This window comes from Anolis sagrei, chromosome 3 (assembly GCF_037176765.1).
Source record: "Anolis sagrei isolate rAnoSag1 chromosome 3, rAnoSag1.mat, whole genome shotgun sequence".
NCBI classification, from domain to species: Eukaryota; Metazoa; Chordata; class Lepidosauria; order Squamata; family Dactyloidae; genus Anolis; species Anolis sagrei.
Window position 1 is genome coordinate 25,064,156 of NC_090023.1, and position 25,558 is coordinate 25,089,713.

At 37.9% G+C, this 25,558-nt stretch overlaps 2 protein-coding genes across 6 annotated transcripts in view; one reads left to right on the plus strand and one right to left on the minus strand.

Moving 5' to 3' along the window:
* Positions 1 to 4,799: 4,799 nt before the first annotated feature.
* Positions 4,800 to 12,781, minus strand: KBTBD3 (kelch repeat and BTB domain containing 3). Of its 4 annotated transcripts, none has more exons than XM_060771018.2 (4): positions 12,704 to 12,781; positions 10,824 to 10,914; positions 8,084 to 8,328; positions 4,800 to 6,548 (listed from the first exon to the last, which is right to left on the minus strand). In XM_060771018.2, exons 3-4 carry the CDS (start codon positions 8,302 to 8,304, stop codon positions 4,946 to 4,948), a joined length of 1,824 nt encoding a protein of 607 aa, XP_060627001.2. In that variant the 5' UTR covers positions 8,305 to 8,328; positions 10,824 to 10,914; positions 12,704 to 12,781; the 3' UTR covers positions 4,800 to 4,945. The 4 variants fall into 4 exon arrangements, with proteins under 4 accessions (XP_060627001.2, XP_067322640.1, XP_067322641.1 ...); XM_067466539.1 differs by having other exon boundaries at positions 12,630 to 12,761; XM_067466540.1 differs by having other exon boundaries at positions 8,084 to 8,359; positions 12,630 to 12,761.
* A 63-nt stretch (positions 12,782 to 12,844) lies between these two features.
* The window catches only part of AASDHPPT (aminoadipate-semialdehyde dehydrogenase-phosphopantetheinyl transferase), a 30,192-nt gene continuing 17,478 nt past the window's right edge, over positions 12,845 to 25,558 (plus strand). The window contains exons 1-3 of one of the 2 annotated variants that reach the window (XM_067466544.1): positions 12,845 to 13,191; positions 15,456 to 16,117; positions 18,025 to 18,250. In XM_067466544.1, the coding sequence (XP_067322645.1) occupies positions 15,935 to 16,117; positions 18,025 to 18,250 (409 nt within the window). In that variant the 5' untranslated portion in view covers positions 12,845 to 13,191; positions 15,456 to 15,934. The other variant, XM_067466543.1, reaches the window with a different exon arrangement.

Here is a 25,558-nt window from a genome sequence, read left to right on the forward strand (position 1 = left end):
CAAATAAATCATGTTTGTCTTTCAGGTGCCACAATATATTGATCCTTTTTTTTAATCTAGAAAGGAAACACTATTACCTCCTCATTGTTTCACAAGGGACTAACACATTAAAGAAATATCCAAATATTATTACTGGCATTGTAAGCTTCTTTGGTTCCCATATTGGGAGAAAAGCAGGCAAATAAATGTTAAGACTTGCTTTTCTTTTTGCAGAGACAAGAATTCAAGTATGGGCAGAAGGTAGAATGACAGATCTGTTTTAATTTGCAATAGATTGAAGATTTTTGATTCTCTAGTATGGATCATTGAGAATTTCTTTTGATTCATATAATGGTCAGATTCATATAATGGTCAGAGATCCAAGTTTTGCAGGGTTCTACATAGATTGGATGAAAAGAATTGTGGAACAAGTGAAAGAATTGTGGAAGAAAACTGCCCAGGAAAAGACTTTGTGTATTTCCGTCTTTAAAATATGGCTTTTAATTTTTATGGATTCACCCATATTTGTGCTAGGGTCATCATCTTTCTTGGTAGACCCCTCACTAATTATATGGCAAATAAACACAACATGATATGCTCCATATTGGGAACAACTGTATCCTTACTTTGGTTTGAGTGTGACTTTCATTGGTTCAGTACTACATTCACAAATATTTTCATAGATTGAGTAAAAAGAAGTCAAGATTATAAAAATCTAAATGGAGAAACGAAATCTTGTAGGTTTGTCCATTCCTGCACCCAACTCTTTAACAACTTCTGTAACAAAATGATCCAAATTTGATCCTCCCTTCTTGTACTGTTGAATCTGGTGTTACAAGGATTGCAAACTTTGTCCAGTTCTAATACTCAAAACAAATTCTGGGTTCAGAGATCCCAATTCAAATAATCTTTTCCACCAATCTCTGGTGGTTATACCTTGGGTTTCTAAGGCAAAACGAAGTCGATCTTGGAAGCTTTGCTTGCTTATACCTGTAACATTGGATCAGATCTTGTTTAAAAAGTATCCAAGAATATACGTTTTTCAGACTTGCTATAAAGTTTTGTTCTGACAATTACTTCAAGGAACAAATATTTGGAATCCTATACTTTTCTGCCCCTAAACTGCCTGTTTTAAAAGTACTGGGAAAAAACGTTGGAAGCTTATTAAAAAAATGGTTGATTTTTTTTCCTAGCAAATTTCTTCATTTCTGTGTCTACTGTAAATGCCACCAAAATTCCTAGATGGAATCCTGGGAATTAACCATACTGCTGTAAAGAGAACAGGATTCTTTACCCAACGACAAAACATAAAGACAAGACTTGTGAGGTATTTTCAGGATAGCCATGAAAATTAAAATGGGTTCTTTCTAGTGTAGATGTACCCTTGGTCACAGTACGTACACTTTTTTGTACATTTATTTTTATGTATTTTAAGTATACTTTTTCTGTCTTATATGATAAAATTGCATTCCTTTAAAGATGTTTTTTCTCTCTCTTCAGGATAATACTAGTTACATTTACAAATAAAGTGACATTTGTTACAACAGGGAGAACTTGGTCAAGTGTTCCCATTATCTCCTGCGTATATGTGGTAGAGCAGTCTGAAAAAATACTACTTACATTAACATTGGCATTTGTGGTGGAAAATAATTTCCATTATAATAATATTTAGGTTAGCAAATAGATAAGTGATAATCGCATACATTTCATTAATGTTCATTAGGTCATGCCATGTATTATATTTACTTAAAATACAATTCCTGGATAAGTAGAACTATTTTGGTGGAATTACATTGTTTAGTGCAAATAATATCATATATACTGACATGCAATTTATTCACTCAAACCACTGCAATGCAGACTGAGATCCAACGAATGGCAAAATTGGATTCTCACAGCCAGCATGTCCTTGTGCTTATCTTTCTTAAATACGTAATACTTCTGCTTACTATTTCATCATGACAACTGCTTCTGAAAAACTCCTTAGTTGCAAAAAGCAGTTTGACAGTTTAAAAAAGTAATTTATGATAGATCATGAAAGCTCTGAGGTTCAGAGGAAAAGCAAAAACAATTCCCAAATACTCACCAATGTCCTCAGGACATACCTACAAAGCCTATTCAACTCCTAACCATAAACTGGTGAAACTGCTAGATAATATTTACTCTTTAATAGACATATTCTTATTGCGCATCTTTCAGCCTCTTGCTGGTATTTTGTGCTTAGATTCTTGTAATATGTTTATAGCAAAACAAAAAAATCTTACTGCAAGTTTACTCAAGTGTACGTACACAGAGGAATGCAGCCTTACAAAATTAACTATTCTTTTCTATTTTATGTGTTGGTGCAATACAAGATTTCCTGTACAATACTGATGAACTAATAAGTAGTTTTGTAGAAATGATTTCATAAATACATTTGAGAAGTTCTACCAGATAAACTATTGCCACATGAATTCTCTAGCCCACATAAACTTCAGATTAAGATTTCTCAGGCATCAGATTAGTGATTTAATGGTATTTGTGATGTATCATAGATAATGAGTGCATGTTAAAACGGCATATTCTACAATTATTGTTATTTATTTAAACCTGGTTGTTTTTTATTTAATGGGACCAGATGAATTAATTTCAGTGGTACTACTCTGGCAATTTATTCTTAGAATACTAATCAGAAGCAATTTCCTGGATTCCAGCAAGGCATTTTCTTTGTTAAATATGCATAGGTTTATAGCTTCCAAAAGCAGGTGCTTGCATATCACAAATTTCTTTGTAGTGTGTCTGTAAGCTGCTTTCTGCAGGGATCAGCTATCCTTTCTGTTAGTACTAGGAAAATCAACATCATATTATATATAACCTAATCCTTCTGTGCTGAGAGCAACATGAAGATGACATAAAAATTAAGTATAAATATAATTATCACTGACCTAAGAAATGTCCTTCATGCTTTTACATGAAAGTGGTTTGCTATATCTTAATGCAGAAAGCCCTGATAAAATATTTCCATATAGCTTTCTATAACTTTTACTTATTATATAGCAAATAAAAGCTTTACTGCATACTCACTACCACTTGGATAAGCATAAAGACCCTTTCTTAATTTTCATCTTTGACTGTTGCTACAGCATTGTTCAGTAGTTTGAGCGCTGGAGTATGACCCTGAAGAACACACTGAAAACTGCTCAGCCATAATAACCCACTGGGTGACCGTAGGCATGTGATATTATCTTAGCCTAAGTCTGTGGTTCATAACCTGTGGGTCATCAGGTGTTTGGCCTACAACTCCGAGAAATCCCAGCCAGTTTACTAATGAGAACAACTAATCTAAGAGGAAGGGCAGACACTTCTGAACAAATCTCACCAAGAAACTCTTTAGTGTTACCATAAATTGGAAATGGCTTTAAGGCATACAACAACCAGATGAATAAGATTCAACTTCTGGCATGAATCCAATTAAAGACATTATTACTATTTACAGCTGGCTACCCCAACACTAACTAACAAACCGATTCAGCCAATTATGCTTGAGTTATTTTAAAAATTCCAAATTTCCTAAATCTTCAATGTTGTTGAAATTCTGTTCAGTACCTAATGAGGCAATCAATATCAAATTAAGATTCTGTTCAGAAACAAGCAATTCAGCATAATGATTAAGTTGTTGCTTCCTGGATTTCACCTTAATTTGCCAGTTTTTACTACCATAATTATCTCTAGAAAAAGCTTTCAACTTTTGGGCTCAGTCCCCCTCCTCTATGGAAAACACTACTGAAACAAGATGGATTTGGACAGTGCTTGATGGAGTTACACTCCCCTTGAAATCTCAGGTTCACAGCTTTGGCAAGAACTCAAGATCTGAGGAGTGCATTTGCAGTTATAACTAGCGTACAAGCTAAACTCATTTCTTGAGAATTCAGATTCAATACAAACCTTGATACATTTTGCTTGAACTATCTACTGTATATGAGGCTGCCTTTGGAAACTTTTGAGAAACTTCAGGTCTAAAATACTGCAGCCAGGCTTTTGATCAGTGCTGGTTACCATGATAGGATTCTCCTGTTGAAACATGTTGGCTTCCAGTCTTTTTCCAGGTCAAATTAAGTGCTGGTTTTGACCTTCAAAGCCTCACCCAAGTTTGGGTCTAGACTATCTGAAAGACTCAGTCTCCCTTTACAAGCCAGTGGCAGCTTTAACATCTGTAAAGGAGAGGTTTTTAAAACCACTCCATCCGTTTTTCAGGTACATTGGGTAAAATGTACACTTCTCAGTGAAACACTCTTCTGAAGGAAATTTGGTTGTCTCCCTGCTCTCTTTACACTGAAGATATTTTTATTTAGGCATTTTAATTATGGATTAATGATGTGTGTGTGAAGTGGTGTGCTGTATTTTAAACTTTTTATTGGAAATTATGTTCAAAATATATTTAAATGCTTTTAACTTTGTACTCATTTTTCAAAATATTGTTATTTAATTTTTTTTTAACCTTTGTAATGTCTTAGTCAAATGTTTTAAATATTATTGTAAACCTCCTTGAATTCCATCTCAGGACATCAAATAAATAAATATCTGTATCTAAAGTATGTACACTAGTATACTGATTCAATATTATTCTGTAATTCAATATTATTCTGTCCTAAAACTATGTTAATGTAAAAGTCCACCAAATCATATAATACTGCTTATGTATGAACCAAAAAGTGGGAACAATTACATTTGAAAATGTAAGATAGAATCCAGGAAGATTTGCTGACTGTAGAAATTACTACAGTAACACTCAGTATCAAACACTTGAGGACTATTCTCCAAATCATGATCAATCATTTGGAAAATGTTCAGAAAGAGGTATTTTAATATATAATGAAGGATGCAAAAAGCAGAATTTGTGTTTGGTGGATTGTGTCTCCATGTGCATTGCTGTCAAAGTAAAAAAAAAAACAAAACTTGTGCCGTTGCTTACAATTGAAACTTCCTTTCATATCTCTATTGCAAACCATGGGTCCCTGTATTTATTAAACTGAATCACCTGGCAATGGAATTCAGTCAGGGCTCTTGGCATAGGTGAAACCTCTTCCCATTCAGACCTACTGCTATGATAGACTTGTACCTCGTCAGTGATTTCATCAGGAGCATAATCACCACCAAGGATATAAATTTTATCTTCTATCCCAACTGCTCCTGCATTAAAACCGGCACATTCAAATGAACCTTCCCCTTTCCAAACACAGGTCACTGGACAGAAACTATAAACCTTGTAGGTGGAAAGGTCACATATGTATAATGTGCAGTTCACTGGAACAGCTTTGATTAATGTCGCATGAAAGAACTGTCCAAATTCTGCTACCAGCTCAGACCATTGATCAGCTGCGGCATTGTATTTAAAGAAACAATCAAGAGATGGATTAAAGGCATCGGTAATTTCTACTTCAGAACCAAGCACATAAATTATATCCTGACAGGCACTAGCTTCTGGATAGTAGATTCCCCTTGGTAAAGGACTCACAGATTTCCATTCTCTAGAGAGAGGGCTATATGCCTCAACATCCAATAGACTTTTGATTTCCTGAGATGCCCTTGTCTTTCCTCCTATCACAAACAATTGATTTAAAGTCACAACAGATGTGTGCATTGTCCTTGGCTTCTTCATGGGTGAAACTAATGACAAACTATCGTTTGCTGGGCAGTAACACCACGTTTGGTTGGTAGCATCATGAAATGTCTCACCAATATGTAGTCTAATAGTCCGAAAACAGTTTCCTTTACATCCACCTGTTATAATTAATTTTTCACCATAGCTACATAAACTGGATCCTGGCAGATCAGTTATGTTTGTGTGTGCCAGTTCCTTCCACTGATCAGTTTTAATATTATAGCAGAATGTATGCCTGTGTACCCCATTTTCTTCATTTTTGTGAACCAATATATACTTCTCTGTTGTAGAAGGACGAGCATCTACAAACAGCCCACTGAAATCCTGCACATTTTTAATAGCCTCCTTGATTAATGTTGAGCAGCCAGTGCTTTTGAGTAACTGTGTTTCAGACTGCAAGACATCTTGCAGTGTCTTCTCAGATAACTGGTGTAACCTTACTTTTTTCATCAACTGAGGAAGGCGTTTCAGTCTTGTTTCCAAGTTATGTTTTGTCCACCAAAAGACAGCCTTCAACACAGACTCCTCATCAGGGACATTCAGCTCATCAGCTTCTAGGCACTTCTGCAATATCTCAAAATGCATTTCCAAGAAATCAGCTGACTGGAGCAACAAGGAAAAATGCTGGCGTGCGTATTCGAGTGTACGGTTGAACAACTGCGTGGATCCGTAACTTTCAGAAATGGATAGCAATTGCAAACAATTTACAAGATCTATGTTCTTAATTAGAAAGTCACTGCAAGCTTTCGACAGGAGTGAAACTTGAAGAAAGGATGATAGCTGAAAGAACATTTCTACATTATCATTTGTTATCTCAGTTCTTCCAGTGTAGGCATAATCTAGGAAAGCCTTTACTGCCTTGGGTGATAAATTACTAATAGTAACACTTCCGTCATCTCTTTCTTTCATGTTAACTTCAAACATTGCCCTAGAATTTAAAAAACACAACAGAACAGAAGATAAACATATGGTCAGTTATCACCAATATCTGTGTCAACTCAATCGAAGAAAAAACATAAACTTTACTAGAGCAAGGTAAAGAGTAAAAAACTTTGTATAAATTAATAAATTGGTGAATATATATTAAACTAATGAAACAAAAAATTGCTAATTAGGAGAGAGGATTTCATCCCATCATGCTTTCGCTAACTTTAGTTAAGAATAATAATTTTAGCCCAGGATTTGAATTGCAAGTGACTTCAGAGTTTGATGGGAAAATTTATCTATCTTCATAAACAAATCTGAGTAACACACAAAGCAGTATTCAAAGGATTCCTTCAGGATCACTCATGGCAATTCCACCTGATCATTTTGTTTAGATGTAACCCCAAGCAACTCCAAAACTACTCCTTCAGCTCAGATTTTGTCATTCAGCCGCAACTAAGGCTGCTCAGATTCTAGGATTTTTTGGACACCACAATGCTGAGGTTCCATCCTGAACATGCAATTAAACCAACTTTAAGTCTTTTAGAAGTCTTACAAAAACAAATCAAGAAGTGGTAGCATTTTTAAAGAGTTAAATTCTCTTTCATTATTCATCAGGAAGTTAGTCATGCACCCATATTCAGTACCTTTAAATCCTTAAGAGGTCAAAGGTCAGAAAATAAAAACAAATGGTGTACACTCATAGTTTTGACAATGTTTAGAGAGAATCTATACATCCCAAGGATACTAGACTGGGATGGCAGATACACTTTGTAGGGTCTCCACTACTAGCTATAACCATATAGATGTTGCAAGGTATGTTAAAGGTTTTTCATCTGAAATACTAAACAAACTGCATGACAAAGTGTCCATATAACAATAAAAATGTTCACTGGGCGTTTTACATTGGAAATTGGCACAGACAGGGAATTTAGGGCACATTCTCATTGACTAGTTATGTCAGTTTCAAACTGGTATTGAAAAAAGTGGTTTTGCTGGAATGAGTTTGAAGCCCAGATGGTATTACACAAACCAGAGAGCACTGATGTTCACAAAGGGCATTCTTTCATACACTTTTGTGGGCCTTTGTTGTCTAGCCCTTGCAATTCAAAGCTAACTTTGAGCTGCATTACATGGTCAGTGTAGACGGGGGGCTTAGGTTAATGATAAATACCAGAATCCAGCAAAACAGATTTTCATTTCAAAGTTACCTGCATGTACATATTACATGGATACACAAGCACCCTGATCTCTACGCAATGCAAATTGAGAATGTTCATCCAAACCCAAAAATGTGGTTGCATGTGGTTTTTAACACTTCTCCTTAAGGAATCAGTTATTACATATCAAGCAATATGCACTGTGACCTGCTTCAAGGTCATGGTTTTTAATGTTACTGACTATATTTAATATCTGCATAAACTACAGTCCTTGTCCTACTTTTATGGGTCAATACAAATCAAGACTTCTGCATGTCAAATCATAAATTCAGTACTAAAATATCTACATGCACAAGATCCACACTATAAATAAGTTTACCTGAAAAAATCACTGCATGCTGCTAGTACACAACGATGACATGGGATCACTTCATCTTTCACAAGTATTTTGAAGTCATAAAAGATGTTTTGCTCCCTGAAGCTCTGCAGCACACTTAAGATTTGCTGGCCATGGCCTTCATCTACTAAGAAGCTGGTTTTCTTCTCACTTGAAATCCCATTGCAAGTTGGGATATTCATGGGGTCATGTCGGTTGTCCATGTCTTCTTCAACTTATTCTTACAGCTTTGAGAGAAAATTTAATGCAGTAGAGTGTCTAATACAGTAGAGTGTTGCCGGCAGAACGTTGGATAAGCGAAAATGTTGGATAATGTTGGATAATAAAGAGGGATTAAGGAAAAGCCTATTAAACATCAAATTACATTGTGATTTTTCAAATTAAGCCCCAAACATCATGTTTAACAACAAATTGACAGAAAAAGCAGTTCAATACACGGTAACGTTATGTAGTAATTACTGTATTTATGAATTTAGCACGAAAACATCTCAATGAATTGAAACAGTTGTGCATCCGGGCGGGAGGCAGACTGCATTGGATAATACAGAATGTTGGATGAACAAAGGTTGGATAAGCGAGACTCTACTGTAGGTACTAAAACTATAATGCAATTTTTAAAACGCATGCTTGAAAATGAAAAGACTCCATAACATGATTTTGTTGTAAAGATAGTGCGGCCCAAGCACCTGGAAAATGTGGAGAAAAGGAAGGTAAACATCTTTTAAAGAAATGAAAGAATAGATTGTGGTTGTGGAGAACATGTATTATATATAGTGAAATTAGTATGCATTTATATGAGCACAGTTAAACAACCACTAAAAATATTCTGAACTGAAATTTATGTTTGTTTGAGAGATACATAATGCTGCAAAATATCTTGGATTTTGAACAACTTGAAAGCTTTCGGGTATCATTTCTGCTGTATTACACCTCATCATCCTAGTATGAATTACATTACTTCATTTGTTTTCTTGTGTGATTTCAGCTAAAGCATAAACACATTAGCCTAAATCTTACTGTTAGTGCCATCTATTTCAGACTCACTGATTTAACAGTAACTTAGTAATTGAACATTTATGTAAATTCTGTTTATTTATTGTGTCTAGACTAGATGGGGGAAATAATTATTAGCGCTTTTCAACTTATTTATCCTTGAAATAATTTTCAGATCTCAAAGATAAAATTGATAAAATTATCATATCTAAGATTTTTATCTTAGTATTTTAAGAAAGTTACCTGCACAACATATGGTATATGGCCTTTCAATTTCCGTACCATCTATTTTCAGCACTGCTAAAAGCAGTGGTTCTCAATTTTTGAGGTCCCAGATGTTTCAGACTTCCACTGTCAATAATAAATAATTATTGGCTCCAATAAACATGGCCAATAGCAAGGGATTCTGGGATCTAAACTCCAAAACCCAGGACAGGCAAAAGCTTGGGAATCACTTAACCTAAAATAATTCTAAATACTCATTACAAGGCTTATAATAATTCACCAAAGTTTGGAATGCATATGCTACTATATTTCTACCACTTCTCTTCTGTTTGGATTCAGAGGGACACACTGAATTTCTGTGAAACTATTTGATGTATTGCAGGATTTAAAGTAATGCAACTGGGTAGAAAAGGCATCAGTAGTGTCAGATTGAATGAAGACCAAGAGTGACATTGAGAAATGGACGTGCCAAAGACATGTGGGTACGCTATGGCCACTTTCAGGGAAAGGGAGACAAAAGAGTTAACTGGGTTGTAAAGAAAATACTAACCACGTTCACTCTCATTTTCTAGAAGACAAGCTTTAAAGATTATTGTTCTCATCTGAGACACACAGCAATGTGCAAGACCTCAACAGGGAAAGTTGTCCCCTCCGTATTTCCCATTGGGACAAGTAGCATCCTAGGCCAGGCAAATATAAACTATACCTTATATCTTGAAATAACTCCACTCTGTTTACTAAAAGCAAGACAAAATACTGCAACCTTCCCCCACAAATGACAGATGACAGAACAACAAAAATAATAAATATTCAGTAACTGCTTTCCACAGTCCTCAAATAACTGTTGGAAGTCTGAGATATGAATTCACAAAGTATAACATTTATTAATAATACATGTTAGGATTCCTTTATTAGTGGGGGGGGGGGTGCATGTTTGAGAGATTTTTATGCTATTGAATTTTTTAAAAATGTGGTGCCAGCATGAAATGGTGTGAAATCAAGCTGAGTCTTAGAGGCATTCCAGAGAGCTTCCTCTGTGCAAGAGTTGCTACTTAAATACAACACCTCACTCATTGGAACAGCCAATAACAAAACTTCAAAAAAGACCAAAACTAAAATAAAATAATTGGCAGCTCTGGCAATTATGGTTAAATAGCCTTTTGGGAAGGAGCTGATTATTCTACAGTAGAGAAATGTTTCTTACAAAAATAAGAGCTTTGAGTTTATTTGGAAAATGTTTTCTGGAGAGAATGAAAACAGTTCTGTATATGAAGTGAGAAAGCCTCAGAAGGCCGATTTCTACTGCCATATAATATTGTTTGAAACTACATTATACTGTCAGTATAGAATCAGATAATGCAGTTTAATGCAGTTAAATTAAACTGCATTATATGAGTTTACACTGACCATATAATGCAGTTTCAAGCTGAATTATATGACAGTGGAAATGGAGCCTCAGTTAGTACTGCTTTTGTGCAACTGTTTTGGAAAGCCATTCACTTACCTGAAATAAATCCACTTGAACTGAGCGGTGTTCACTTCTTTATAGAAATGCATAGAATTCTGCTGCCCGTACAACTAATTTCTAAGAAAATCTGCAAAGGATCGGGATGTTAAGAAACAAGAGAAATTGGATTATTTGTTTTTTGTTTAGTCACTGAAACTCGTTTAGAAACCATACTACTGAATATAACGCTGTAAGATCTCCACAACTACTGGTAGAGACTGGGACTAAAACCTTGCTATTAATATATAGTTTAATTCCAGTTTCCCTAAATCTCCAGTATGTTGTATCAGTCTTCATGTACCAAAAAAAAAAGAACTTTATCCAGGTTGATTATCCGAAATTCGAAATGCTTCCAAATCCAAAACTGTGCACAGGGGTGGCTGAGATAATAACACTGCCATTGATTTCTAATAGTTTCGTATACATAAACTTGGTTTCATGCACAAAATGATTTTAAATAAAATTATTTTGGTTTTTATGAAGTATATACTATGAAACGTGTAAGGAACGACCTCCTCCCCTGTTAAAAGAACTGCTCAGGCTACCAGTCTGTTTCCAGATGCAATTCAAGGTGCTGGCTTTAGTCTGTAGTTGTTCATTCGTTCAGTCGTCTCCGACTCTTCGTGACCTCATGGACCAGCCCACACCAGAACTCCCCCACCACCCCCAGCTCCTTCAAGGTCAGTCCAGTCACTTCAAGGATGCCATCCATCCATCTTGCCCTTGGTCGGCCCCTCTTCCTTTTGCCTTCCACTTTCCCCAGCATAATTGTCTTCTCTAGGCTTTCCTGTCTCCTCATGATGTGGCCAAAGTACTTCAACTTTGTCTCTAGTATCTTTCCCTCCAATGAGCAGTCGGGCTTTATTTCCTGGAGGATGGACTGGGGTTGGATCTTCTCGCAGTCCAAGGCACTCTCAGAACTTTCCTCCAGCACCACATCTATCTTCCTTCGCTCAGCCTTCCCTAAGGTCCAGCTCTCACATCTGTAGGTTACTACAGGGAATACCATGGCTTTGACTATGCGGAAATGGTTTGAGCCCGGCCTACTTAGTGGACCACATCTCCTATGAACCCACATGTGCCCTGAGGTCTTCAGAAGGGGCCCTTCTCTTGGTCCTGCAACTGTCCCAAGTGCGATTGGTGGGAATGAGAGATAGGGCCTTTTCAGTGGTGGCCCCACAGCTCTGGAATTCTCTTCTTAAGGAGGTTAGAATGGCTCCCTCCTTACTTTCATTTAGGAACCAAGTTAAAACCTTCCTATGGAAGTAAGCCTTCCCTAAAGGAGAAGAGTAGTATTGTAAACCCCATTTTTATGTGTGCAATGTTCTAATTAGTTGACCTCTGGAAATTGGACTTGACTACGACCAAAATAAATAGATATGAGATAGGGATTTGATCTATTAAATGTGTCTTGATTATTTATTATGTATATTGCAGATTTTATAATTTTCACTAGATTTATTGTATTTTGATGATTATGTTTATTTTTATGGTATGTAATGAGAAAAGCAGGATGGAAATAAATAAATAATCTTTGCGAGTGCTGTTAGGAATTATGGACGTTGAAGTCCAAAACACCTGGAGGGCCCAAGTTGGCCCATGCCAGTTCTGGCAAACTCTGAAGTCTAGGAAGAGGACACGTGACACTGCGGCTTCACTGACCATAATGCGCATGTGCACACCATCTGCGCATGCTCAGAACGGCCGAGGATGCTCGCCCAAAATGGGCCGTTATTTCCCTCAGCCAAAACTCGCTCCCAAAGGTAGATCGCGGTGACCTTATCGTTAAGGCCTTATACACACCTTTCCGGGAAGGGACTCTCCCTGCAAACCGAGGAAGACTGGCCTCTGCTTTTTGTCCGGCGTTGCCAACTCACCTGCATCCACTACAGGAGCTGAGAGACGGTCCCGAGATGCAGCCATTACCCAAATCCGGCGTCTTTTTTCCCGATTGGCTTCCCCTTCTGTCCATCAAATGGAAAGTGAACTGTGACTGGTGGAGATTTGTGTCAATCAGGAATTGAACCCGCCTCCGAACAGAAGGACCATCCCACCCACTGCATGAGTCAAGTAAACTGTGACGTCACGACAGGCTATAGGTTGAATGAATGACAGAGAAAGCTGTAGGAGAAGCTGATTCTCAAGCGAATAGTGGATGAGGGTTCTCTCTGTTTCTATCTCTATGTGGTTCGCGAAGGCCGGTTCGCAATTCCGATTGGTCCATCTTTCCAGACCACGCGGGCGGAAGAGAGTTTGCAATTGGCTGGTGTATTTTGGAGCCTCCATGCCTAATTATGCCTTCAGTCTTCTCTGAACTGCATCAGAGGCGATTCAGCACAGTTTTCACTTTGGCTTTTTTTAATAGGTTAAGTCTCAGATTCTTAGATTGAGTCCTTATATGAATGTTTGAAATCTTAAATCCTTAGATTAAGTCTCAATGTTATGTGAAGTCCTCATATTAATATATTAAGTTCTCAGATTCTTAGGTTAAATCCTTATGTTAATGTTTGAAATCTTAAATCCATAGATCAAGACCTTATATCAATGTATTCAGTCTCAAATTGTTATATTTTTATTTTGTATCAAAAATATAAATTGTATAAATTAGTATAAAGCTGATAAAAATAGAAGGAGCGCAGGCAGCTAAATATCTTTTGACCAAAAACAGGCAACAGCAACGGCATTGTCTGTAGCCTCCAACAATTCCTCCTCAGTACATGAGGCAGGGCACAGTGGACAGGCATACAGATGCGGAGTTGTCTGTTCTGCTTCACAGTCACACAAGGTATGGGATTCTTTTAGGTAGTGCCATTTTGCCAGGTTGTCTTTTGACCTGCCCACTCCACTTCTGAGTCTGTTCAGGGACTTCCAAGTTGCCCATTCTTGGTTTGCCCCTGGAGGAAGACCCTCACGGGGGGGGGGGGCATCCAGTTGGGGTTTCCTGGTTTAGCTGCCCAGAGGGATACCCATGCTGTTGCTGGGGGGACACCAAGAGGATTGGTAGGTCTCATAAAGCTTTTCCTTGGTTTGAGTCTGCTGGGAGGAGGCTGGTAGCCATGTAGTGGATGGCTTTCACAGTGTTCAACCTTATTTCTCTCACATTTAGCAGCTACTTCCCATCGTACATCGGGGGTGGGGGGTGGGGGCAAGGCCAGCTAGCTTGTAGAGCTTATTAACAGGTGTAGGTGATTATTCTGCATGTTTCATTCAATGCTATGTTCACCTGCTTTGCATGGGCAGACCTATGCCAAACAGGGTAGGCATACTTAGCAGTTGAGTAAGAAAAGGCTAAGGCTGATGTTCTTGCTAATTTTGGGTCTGCAGCCCATGTGCTGCCAATAAGTTTCCACAGGATGTTATTGTATGCAGCTACTTTGTGACACCAAGATATTTAGATAATTAGATAATTAAATTGTTATATGAAGTCCTTATATTAATATATTACCATAAGTCACAGATTCTTAGGTTAAATCTTTATGTTAATATTTGAAATCTTAAATCCTTAAATCAAGTCTTTATATTAATGTATTCAATCTCAAATTGTTATATTAAGTCCTTATATTAATGTATTACCTTTAGTCTCAGATTTTTAGGTTAAATCCTTATGCTAATGTTTGAACTCTTACAGCCTTAGTTCAAGTCCTTATATTAATGTATTCAATCTCAAATTGTTATATGAAGTCTTTGTATTAATATATTACCTTTAGTCTCAGATTCTTAGGTTAAATTCTTATGTTAATGTTTGAAATCTCAAATCCATAGATCAAGTCCTTATATTAATGTATCCAGTCTCAAATTGTTATATGAAGTCCTTATATTAATATATTACCTTTAGTCTCAGATTCTTAGGTTAAATCCTTATGTTAATATATTAAATTTTAAGTTTTAAAATTACATATTTATAGCCATATATAAAGCCTCAGATTTCAGATAAACTCATATCATAATGTCACTGATTATAGATAAATTCCTTATATCAATCTATTAAGTCACCAATTTTAGATAACTTCCTTGTATCAATATGTTAAGTCCTTGATATTTACATTAAATCCTTCTATCAATACATTCAGTCTCATATTCTTGGATTAAGTCTTCATGTTGACATATTAAATGTGAGATTCTTAGTCCATATATCAGTATGTAAAACCTTGATTGATTGGAGGATAAAGTCCTCCGATCAATTAGTTCAGTCTCAGATTCTTTGATTAAGTCCTTATATCAATATGTTAAGTATTAGTTTCTCAGATAAAGTCCTTTTATCAACATATTAAGTCAGATTTTTAAACCGGGTCCTTGTAATAAATATTAAATCCCAGATTCTTAGGTAAAGTCTTTATGTAAAAATATTAAATCATAGTTTTTAGATGAAGACTATATAATACTAGATTTGGTTTTAGGTTCATTCCTTATATTAAAACTTACATTTTTAGATTAAGTCCTTATATTAATAGATCAAGACTCAGATTTTAAAGGTTTAAATCATTGTATCTGGGAAAGAATGGACAGGAATAGTAACTTGCCTTAAATGCTTTAAATGAAAAAGCTCCATATAGAAAGTGAGAGGTGTATTTCCATTCATTTGTATACAACTGCAATGTAGATGTCTCATTACAAGCTCTTTTTCTTAAGGTGACAAACTAGGTTTAATAGAAAACCTGGAACGGCCTTTCATAGAATCATAGCGTTGGAAGAGACCTCGAGGGCCATCCAGTCCAACCCTCTGTCAAGAAGCAGGAAAATCACATTCAAAGCATCCCAGACAGATGACGATCAATGTCGAGTTCAAAGGCTTGGAATCGGCTTTCAACTAAAAACTTTTCAGTTTTCTTTGCAATTCCTAAAAAGGGGTCTGATGAAGTGTGCATTCATCAGGCATAAAAACAGTGCACTGTATATTCAGGGACTTCATTTGTAGACTTTCCTATCCTTCATATTTAAGCTATTTTGAGTTAAACCCCATTCAGACTTCTAACAATGTTGTGAAGGAACAAGACTGCAAGGTTTCAGACTATGATTCAGACTCATCTTGTTTGAACGCAAAACGCACCAGTCCAAGACATTTTGCTTTGCTCCCCATTTGTGAATGTTTCCTTGAGATTACCAGGTAGATGTTTTGGCGCCCTGTGATTTCCTTGTTGCAACCTGCTATGGAAAGCATCCGTTGGGCCTTTGCTTATACTGCCTGGGTCCCTTGCCGTGAGGATTGGCTGCTGGCTATGCGCCTCATTCAGCCAGAGGAGAAGGAGCGCATTGCACAGTTTGTTTTCGGCCGTGATGCCAAGGCTGCTACGGTATATATTTTTAGATTTGTTTATTGGTGTATTTTGTTGAGACATATATATTTCCCATTCTTTGAACATTAAGATGCTTCCAGAAAATGGCACGGAGTCTAAAAATAAATTAATGTTTTTGTACCAGTCATTGCTTTAAAAAATGAATTTATACTTGTTATTGTAAATGTACAAAAACTTTTAACGACCTAATTATAGGGAGTGCACAACGCCCCTATTAAAGCAGCTCCACTGGCTGCTGATAAGTTTCCGGTCCCAATTCAAGGTGCAGGTTATGACCTACAAAGTCCTAAAGGGTTTGGGCCTCACCTATCTCCACCAGCTCTAAGATCCACCGGGGAGGCCCTCCTCTTGCTCCCACCATTGTCACAAGCATGACTGGTGGGGACGAGGGAGAGGGCTTTTTTGGGGCCCTCCGATTTTGGAACACCCTCCCCAGGGAGAGTAGGCAAGCCCCTTTACTGTCCTCCTTCCATAGAGATCTGAAAACTTGGATGTTCCAACAAGCATTTGAGAATGACTAATCCCTACTTATAAATGCCGAGTCCCTAGTTTGCCAGATAGTACTCTGTTCTCTGTACTTCTTCCAATCCCCTGATCCTAGATTACACTGTTTCGCACTATCTCAGGCCCAGTCCTCTTTATACCCTGATCATGCCCATCTTAGTATTCTGGTTATTGGTTTTTGTTGTGCATTTTTGAGTGGGTTTTTAATGCTGGTGTTGTATACCCTTATGTTTTATTTAAGTGTGTTTTATTTTATTGGTATGCTTTGTTGTACATTATTTTAATTGTGGTTTTTTTTGCTTTTAATTGATTGTTTTGTTTTGATGTTCTGTGGACATTTTGATTCATGTATAAGCTGCCCTTCAGGGAGATGGAGGTGGGGTATTAAAATAAAGTTATTATTAAATACAGATATGTTTATTGTTGCCTTATTATTATTATTATTATTATTATTATTAACATTGAAGAGTTATAGGTAATAGCAAAAACTATGTTATGCCTTTATTCCCAAAAGCATCATGTTACAGATAATTAATGTATGCAGTGAAATTACTTCAAAACCCTGCTTCAATTATATTTTTCTTTGCTAGCATTCCATGAACTGAACCAGAACATCCACAATCCAGTTTAAAATACCATCTTTCTCGTATTTAGCTCCTAATCCAAATTGCTATGCCAGATAGTCAATGGCCATTTCCCCCCTTTTCAGATGTGTGTTCTTTGCTTTAGACATCCTGAAGTGAAGTTGCTGTGGTGGATGTGAGTGATGAGTATAAATAAATCCGAAAGGTATTTTAGAACTGCAGTGAAAGGATGCTCAACCTGTACTATTAAACTGTTGAGAATTTTGCCTATGGACATATTTGTTCTGAAATGTAAGAAATAATTTACTTCCAGACAAATTGAGCATTACATCTTTACTTGTTTTGTTATTGTATACAATAAGATCTGTCATTATGAAAACAGAAGATAGGAGAGTTGGAAGGGGCCTCAAGCATCAAGGAATAATGGCGGCTTTAGTTTTACAAGGCCTTTAGGCTTCTCTGCCAAAGAGTCTTGATGATTCAGCAAACTACAACTCCTGTGATTCCATAGGCAGTTAAAAGTGGTGCCAAACTGTTAATTGTACAGTGTAGATGCACTCAAATTACCCCACATGTTTGTGCTGAGGACAGAAAATATACCTTCCTGAACACCTCTGAGGAAGAACAGGTACTCTATTTAAAATTGTGTCCATGTTGTGTTTGCATTCTCTTTTTAAAAAGATAACAGAAGTTCAGCTTTGGTCCATAATGAGATGTCAAATATCTTTTGAAAGACATGCTGTTTTTTTAATATATAGCTTTTTCAAACACAGGATTGTTGTGATTTATGTAGCATTTGGTCATTTTGCTTCATAGGCTGGCCGTCTACTGATAAGGAAGTTAATCGCAGAGAAATTGAATGTTCCATGGAACAAAATACAATTGCAAAGGACTTCAAAAGGCAAACCTGTCCTCACCAATGACGTAGGCAGCGCTGAGTCCAATTTCAGCTTCAATGTTTCTCACCAAGGGGATTATGCCGTTCTTGCAGCTGAACCTGACTGTCAGGTTGGCATTGATGTCATGAAGACCAGCTTGCCAGGTAATGTATTCTAATATATACCCTGTTTATCACAGTTTGCTTGGAGGAAAAATGGAACCTTATTTGCCTATCTGACCTGTTTGTATTACAACAAAGCAAAGATTGGCTTAGCTCTTACAGAGGACTGAGACAAGCAGAGGATCTTTATCTGCCCATTGGTTGAGATGAGGGAGACAGAATGATCAAAAAGGGATAACATGGTCAGGCAAAAGGATCTAGAACAGTGGTTCTCAACCTTCCTAAGGGTTTGGTGAGCATTCATCTTGAGTTTTGGAGTTGTAGTTCACCTACATCCAGAGAGCACTGTGGACTCTAACAATGATGGATCTGGACCAAACTTGACACGAATACTCAATATGCTAAAATGTGAACACTGGTGGAGTTTGGTGAAAATAGACCTTGACATTTTGGAGTTGTAGTTGCTGGGATTTATAGTTCACCTACAAGCAAAGAGCATTCTGAACCCCACCAACAATAGAATTGGGCCAAACTTCTCACACAGAACCCTCATAACCAAAAGAAAATACTGTGCTTTCTGATGGTCTTTGGCGACTCCTCTGACACCCCCTCGCAACCCCCCCACCAGGGGTCCCGACCCCCAGGTTGAGAAACACTTATCTAGAAACATGTATTGTCTTTTTGTACATTTTATCTTGGATGTTCTGCATTTTTAAAGCTCCTTATCATGGATTTTGGCTAGTACAATGAATATATTGGACTTGGAACAAATAGACAAACTCAGGCAACTGTTATTTTGGATAGTGACTCCCATAGTTTCTTACTGGATGGAGAGTTAAATGTTCAGAACTGTTACTTTGAAGAACAATCCTGAAAAATGGGTATAAAAGGAGAAGGCAAAGAAAGAGAGGAGAAAGGGAAATTGAAAGCAGAAAAGGGAAATTGTGTTTAAATTAAGGCTATGATGAAGACCATCAGCTTAGAAGATATTACAATAATTTTAAATGAACTAAAGGAAGATAGAGCTATACGAGGTTACTAGTCATGATGACTATAAGCTACCTCCAGTTAGTATTGTTGGGAACATTTTTTATATAATATAGTTATGAGCCATAGAAGCTGAAGCTCACACAGCGATTTGAAGTCAGTCTCTGGGGCTCTTCTTTGAGTCATAGAATCATAACTTTGGAAGAGACCTTGCGGGCCATCCAATCCAACCCCCTGACAAGAAGCAGGAAAATCACATTCAAAGCACCCCTGACAGATGGCCATCCAGCCTCCATTTAAAAGCCTCCAAAGAAGTAACCTCCACCACACCCTGGGGCAGAGGGTTTGACTGCTTAGCAGTTCTCACAGTTAGGAATCTCCTTTCCTCTAGTTTGAAGCCATTGTTCCGCGTCCTAGTCTCCAGGGCAGCAGAAAACAAGTCTGCTCCCTCATGCCTATGACTTCCCCTCACATATTTATACATGGCCATTATGTCTCCTTTCAGTCATCTCTTCTGCAGACTAATCCGCTTTGAGTCCCCCCAGGGGTGAGAAAGGCGGTATATAAATATTGTAAATAAATAAGTAATCATGCCCAGCTCTTTAAGCCACTTCTCATAGGGCTTGTTCTTCAGGCCCTTGCTCATTTTAGTTTCCAGGTGTAGTCTGAACAGGGCAGAATAGAGGGATAGCATGACTTCCTTGGATCTGGACATTCTACTCCAACAGGTCCATTCTGCTGGTCACCATTTTGCTGTAATTGCAAAGGGCATGTATTAAAATAATACGGATAAAGGGAAATATGAACTTACTTGTTCCATTTGCGGCTTTTGGGAGTGGTGGCTTGAGCTGCTGGGAGTTTTAGTTCCACAACATCTGGAGGGCTTCATGATGCTCAAACCTGGGCCAAAGTCAGAAGCCCTGCTCAGCCATGAAGCTAGACAAGTTACTACTTCTCGCTTTCATACTAGATGGAGGACTGTGGAGAAAGAGAGATCGAATATAAATAGATTTAACAAACCAACAAGAATAACAAAGAGAGAAAAGGAAATGGAGTAATGAAATGAGGCCAATATTCATTTTTAAGCCTAAGAACTGCCACAGGGTGGTGCCATTGATCTGTGAAAGATGTGAAATCAAGTTAGATATTCAGATCTGAAAATCCTAAACCTTTCTGAAGGGGCATTTGCAAAATATATCTACAACAATGAAAAGGAGATGTTTGTGTTCTAGTTAGTCCCAGGCTTCAGTTTTCAACCAATAGATTTTTAGTCTGCTTAGAAAGGCAAGATGCCCAGTTTTCTGCTATCTGCCTTATCTCTCCCATCGTTTTGTGTGATATATTAAATTGTTCCTAAGCCTAAGAACAGCTTTTTATTGTGGAGTACAGTGAGATAAGGAGATTGGCAATAACCAAGTATCCCACTTAAAGAAACACAGTGCAAGGCTTTTATGTTTAAAGTCAGCTGATAGTGATTGGAAAACAATGTTTTTCCAGATGTTGCTGGACTACAACTCTCATTCTCTTTGACAGTTGCCCATGTTGGCTTGAACTTCTGGGAGATGCAGTATAAAGCATAAATAGCACCAGAATTTTCTTACTTCTGCTCTTGTCCCTTCTTGATTATTGTAACATACTTTAACTTGACTGCCGTTAAAGGCACTTTGGACACTTCAGTGGTTGAAAATATAGCTGCCAGTGATATTAAAGAATGTGTCTTGCTCTGCTATCATCATTTTGCTTTATTAGGCAACAAAGATGATCCTTTTTCTGTTCATGACTCTGCATTTTAAGAGGTTGTTACCCATCTAGATGTGAAAGCCAAATGTGTTATCCCAGAAGAATTCTCTCAACACCCCCGGAGGTACTCCTTGTACAAACAAACCATATCCATTCTCCTTGTGTAAATATTAAGTTTTTGCAGTATGATTTAGTAAATTAAATTCTGTCTCTTCTTGTCTGTTTCTAATAGACTGTTAGACAGCTTGTGGGCAGTAACCTTTCACTTTGGTACTTTTGGTACCTTCACTAAAGCAAGGAGTGCAGTACAGCTGAAATGTGTTCCCCTAATTTCAGTGAGAATTGAGCATAATGCTTATCCCCTTCACCCATTGAGATCAATTTGACCTAAAGTTTTCTTGGTATGGAAATGGAGAATTACTGCTTATACTCATGTTTAAGTCTAGAGATTTTTACCAAAACATTGCCTCAAAAAGCCTGGATCGACTTATCCATCAGTCAGTGTAAGTATTCTACACCAATCAAAATAGGAACCTTTCTCTAAGTAGAGTAGTAAAAGGCATGGGCTTTGTCCACCACAGGAAAACCTTAAAAAAGACAGACCCCCCTTTTTTTAATCTCAATTGAATCTGGCATTTCTGAATGCCGTGGTGGCAAAATGGCCCCCCTGAGGAGACTCTTGCTCTTTCCCCTCTCTGCAGAATGACGATTAGCTTATCCATGGATCACATCAAAATCCATAATTCTGACCTCAAAACCTGCCCTCAGCTTATACACAAGTAAATAATGTAGACTCATAAGTGTAAAATACTAATGACACATTTCCAATCCTTAAGTGCTGCTTCCATAGAAGAAATCTGCATTGATTAGGTAAAGGTAAAGGTTTTCCCTGACATTAAGTCCAGTTGTGTCCGACTCTGGGGGTTGGTGCTCATCTCCATTTCTAAGCCGAAGAGCCGGCATTGTCCGTAGACACCTCCAAGGTCATGTGGTTAGCATGACTGCATGGAATGCCATTACCTTCCCACTGGAGTGGTACCTATTGATCTACTCACATTTGCATGTTTTCAAACTGTTAGGTTGGCAGAAACTGGGATTAACAGCGGAAGCTCACTCCGCTCCCCGGATTTGAACCTGTGACCTTTCAGTTAGCAAGTTCAGCAGCTCAGTGGTTTAACCCAATGTGCCACTGGGGGACATATACAAATGTGACATTAAGATACACACACACATGTATTTATGTGTCTATTTGTATATATGTGTGTGTGTTTATTTGTACATTTGTGTGTATATGTGTTTCTCTGTGTGTATATGTAGATATGCATATATATCAGTTCTCTGTTCTGATTAACGAGTTGGAAAGGTTTTCCTGTGAAAAACTGATAATAGGAATGAAACATCTTTATGCAGTAGCTGGGAGTGAATTGTGCTATTTCTTGTTTTTAATCTGCTCTCTTATCTATTGTGCAACTGTTGTAATAGGCTTACTCAGTTTGATAGAATTAAAGCATTTAATTTCCTAAAATAAATTGTTCCACTTCTCTGTTCGCTTTCATTTTTCCTCTTTTGTTTTGCTTCACTTTCCTACCAGCTTGCTTCACCAGGCAAGGGACTCGAATTTGTGAGAACTCTTCAGTCATGAGAGGAGAGCGGGGAAACGAGTTCTTTATATTGGCTTATGGAAATAATTGCATTGAAATTATTTTCCATGAGTGACAGTGCGTATAAAATTACTTTTTTGGAGCTGTGAAGCATGGCGTGATGGAAGGTTTTGAGCCAGTGTTCATTATTCTGGTAGCATTCAGTCATGCTCTGATTTTATGTCTGCCATTGTAGCTTCCGATGATAGACTTCTGTTGTAGTGAAGTTTAACCATGACTGCTGAGGTGTGATGGTATGTGACTTCTCTCAGAGGCCAATAAGGGCAAAACTACTTACCTCCTTCACTGTATGGCTTTTGTAAATGCAGGTTGTATCTCAAATTCCAAAATTCTGAAATACCCAAAAATCCAAATTTGTCATCACTGGTGGCTGACCTGCTACACGTATGCTTTCTGATGGTTCAATGTAAGCAAACTTTGTTTTGTGCATAAAACTATTCAAATGTGTACATTTCCCTTCATGCTATGTGTATAAGGTATAAAGGAAGCATAATTTCATGTTTAGACTTGGGCCCATCTTCAAAATAGCTCATATATAAATACAAGTATTCCTTTTTTAAAAAAAACAAACAAAAAACCCCGCTATATTCAAAACACATATGGTCCCAAGCAGGACCATAGCCAAGATTTTGATTCGGGGGGGGGGGGGGGGGTTGCTGAGTTTGATTCGGGAGGGGGCTGAGTTTGATTCAAGGGGGGGGGGGGGCAGAGGATCTACCCTAGCAAACCTTTCGTATCATTATCCCAATAGCCCCATGCATATGGGATATATTGAGCATGGCGATCAGATCATGATATGAATAAACATAACAGTTTAAATAATGTAGCAGTAAGGCCTTCTCGTGGACCACCCTGAGAATTTCAGGGGGGGGGGTTGAAGCCCCCCCCCCCCCCCCCCGCCTACATGCCTGGTCCCAAGCATTTCGGATGAGAGATATTCAACCCATAACAGCTTTGGAAAGAAGTTTGAACCATCACTCTGATCCCTCAGAGATCAGAAAGAGACTATAGAAACTACGAGTAGAGAGAGCAAAAGAGGGTGGCAGACAGTAAAAAAAAAAAACCGACAACAGTGAATTTTGGAGTGGATGAATTATCAAATATACTCATGTATAAGTCTAGACAAGTGGTTCTCAACTTGTGGGTCCCCATCTGTTTTGGCCAACAACTTCTAGAAATCCCAGCCAGTTTTTCAGCTGTTAGGATTTCTGGGAGTTGAAGGCCAAAACATCTGGGGACCCACAGGTTGAGAACCACTGTTCTAGACATTTTAGTAAAAGAAAAATCAACCTAAAAATCTGTGTCCACTTATCCTTGAGTGAGTACTGTTTCTTAATTCTTATTTAAAAATACATCTTTTCTTGATAAGTTTAGTGGCAAAAAGCCTAGTCCGTCCCAGGGAAACCTAAAAGAAGCACCAACCTCATCTACTTTTTCTGTCCTTTCTGTGAATGCCTGGGGAGAGAAAAAGAGGAAAAGGAGACCAGCAGAGGTTGAGAGAGACAAAAGTGGGGATATGGGAAAGAGAAAGAAGGGTGGCGAGAGAGGAGAAATACGATAGCAGACCATGAGTAAGTGAGAGTGTAAAGAAAGTAGCAGAGAGTCAGAAAAGGAGAAAAGACGGGATTGCAAAGAATGAGAGAGAAAATGGTAGTGGTAGAGGGATTTGTCAATGGCAGAGAATGAGGAAACATATAAGAGGAAAACAAAGAGCAAAAAATAGAAAGACTGAAAGAGCAAGGGAAATTGCTCTGTGAAACCTCAAGAGGTTTACCCAAGACTTCAGTGAGGAAGATTTTTGTCATGATAAAAACAATCTAAAACTTTTATGTGCCTTTCAAGCAAAGCCTCAGCACCAGTGGGGGCCTCCTTGGAACATAACACATGTCTCCAAAGAGAATATTCTGTAGGGACCATGGCCTGAATTCCTCTCTCCATGCAACATGGTCATGAGACTTTCCTGCTACTTTTGTTTACTTGAAGTTTAATTAGTGTAGTGAGTGCCAATTTTATTCTCACAGCAGTCTTGTCAGATACATTACATTGAGATGCGATGACTTTTCCAAGGTCAGCCTGTGCATTTCATGGCTGAGTGTGTATTTGGACTAACAACTATACTATGTGGATGGGGATTGAATTTGAAACTTGGAAACAATTTTTTTTGGATTTTTTTGCATGCATGCTGGAAAGGGTGGGAGTAATGGTGGTGGTTTGGAAGCTGCAGGCCAAAATGGTATCTTTTCCAAACTCCACACTTATTATCCATAAGCATGGATGGATTGGCAATTCATTTGGCCTCACATCTTCTGGCGTAAAATGCTCAGAATAACAGAACTCAACAGGCTGGTTGTTTGCCATATAAGACGGCACTGGAACAAAGTTGTTTCTGTTGAATTTCTACTTGCTATGCAGCTGTAGTGTAATTGCAGCCAGCATCATGTAGTAGTTTGAGTGTAGACTAAGATCCTAGGAGATCATGGTTTGAATTTCCATTCAGCCATGGAAGCCCGTTGGGCGTCTTTGAGTCTCTCAGCCTTAGAAAAAGACAATGGCAAACCTCATCTGAATACATCTTGCCAGGACACCCTAATGATAATATTGCTGTACGTTGGAGCCAACTTGTATGTACACAGCAAAACAAATAGTGGGACTCTGCCCAAAGGAGAAGAGATAACAGCTATATACCCCATTACCATGTGCTTGCCCCTCTGGCACAGCATTTAATCTTTATGTAATGCAGTAATTTTGATTCCACTCGAGCGAATCTTTCTACCAATCATGTCATGACTCATTCTGGCTTCCTTCTGTTAGGTCAATCATAGGGTGCTTTGGATTATCCTTATGTTTTAGACTACAAATTCCCCAATGCCTTGCCATTACTAGGTGGAGCAGATGGAAGTTGTGGGCCAAAACAGTGAGCCCAATCAAAAGCCCAAGATGCTCCCCACACTTGGACTATGTA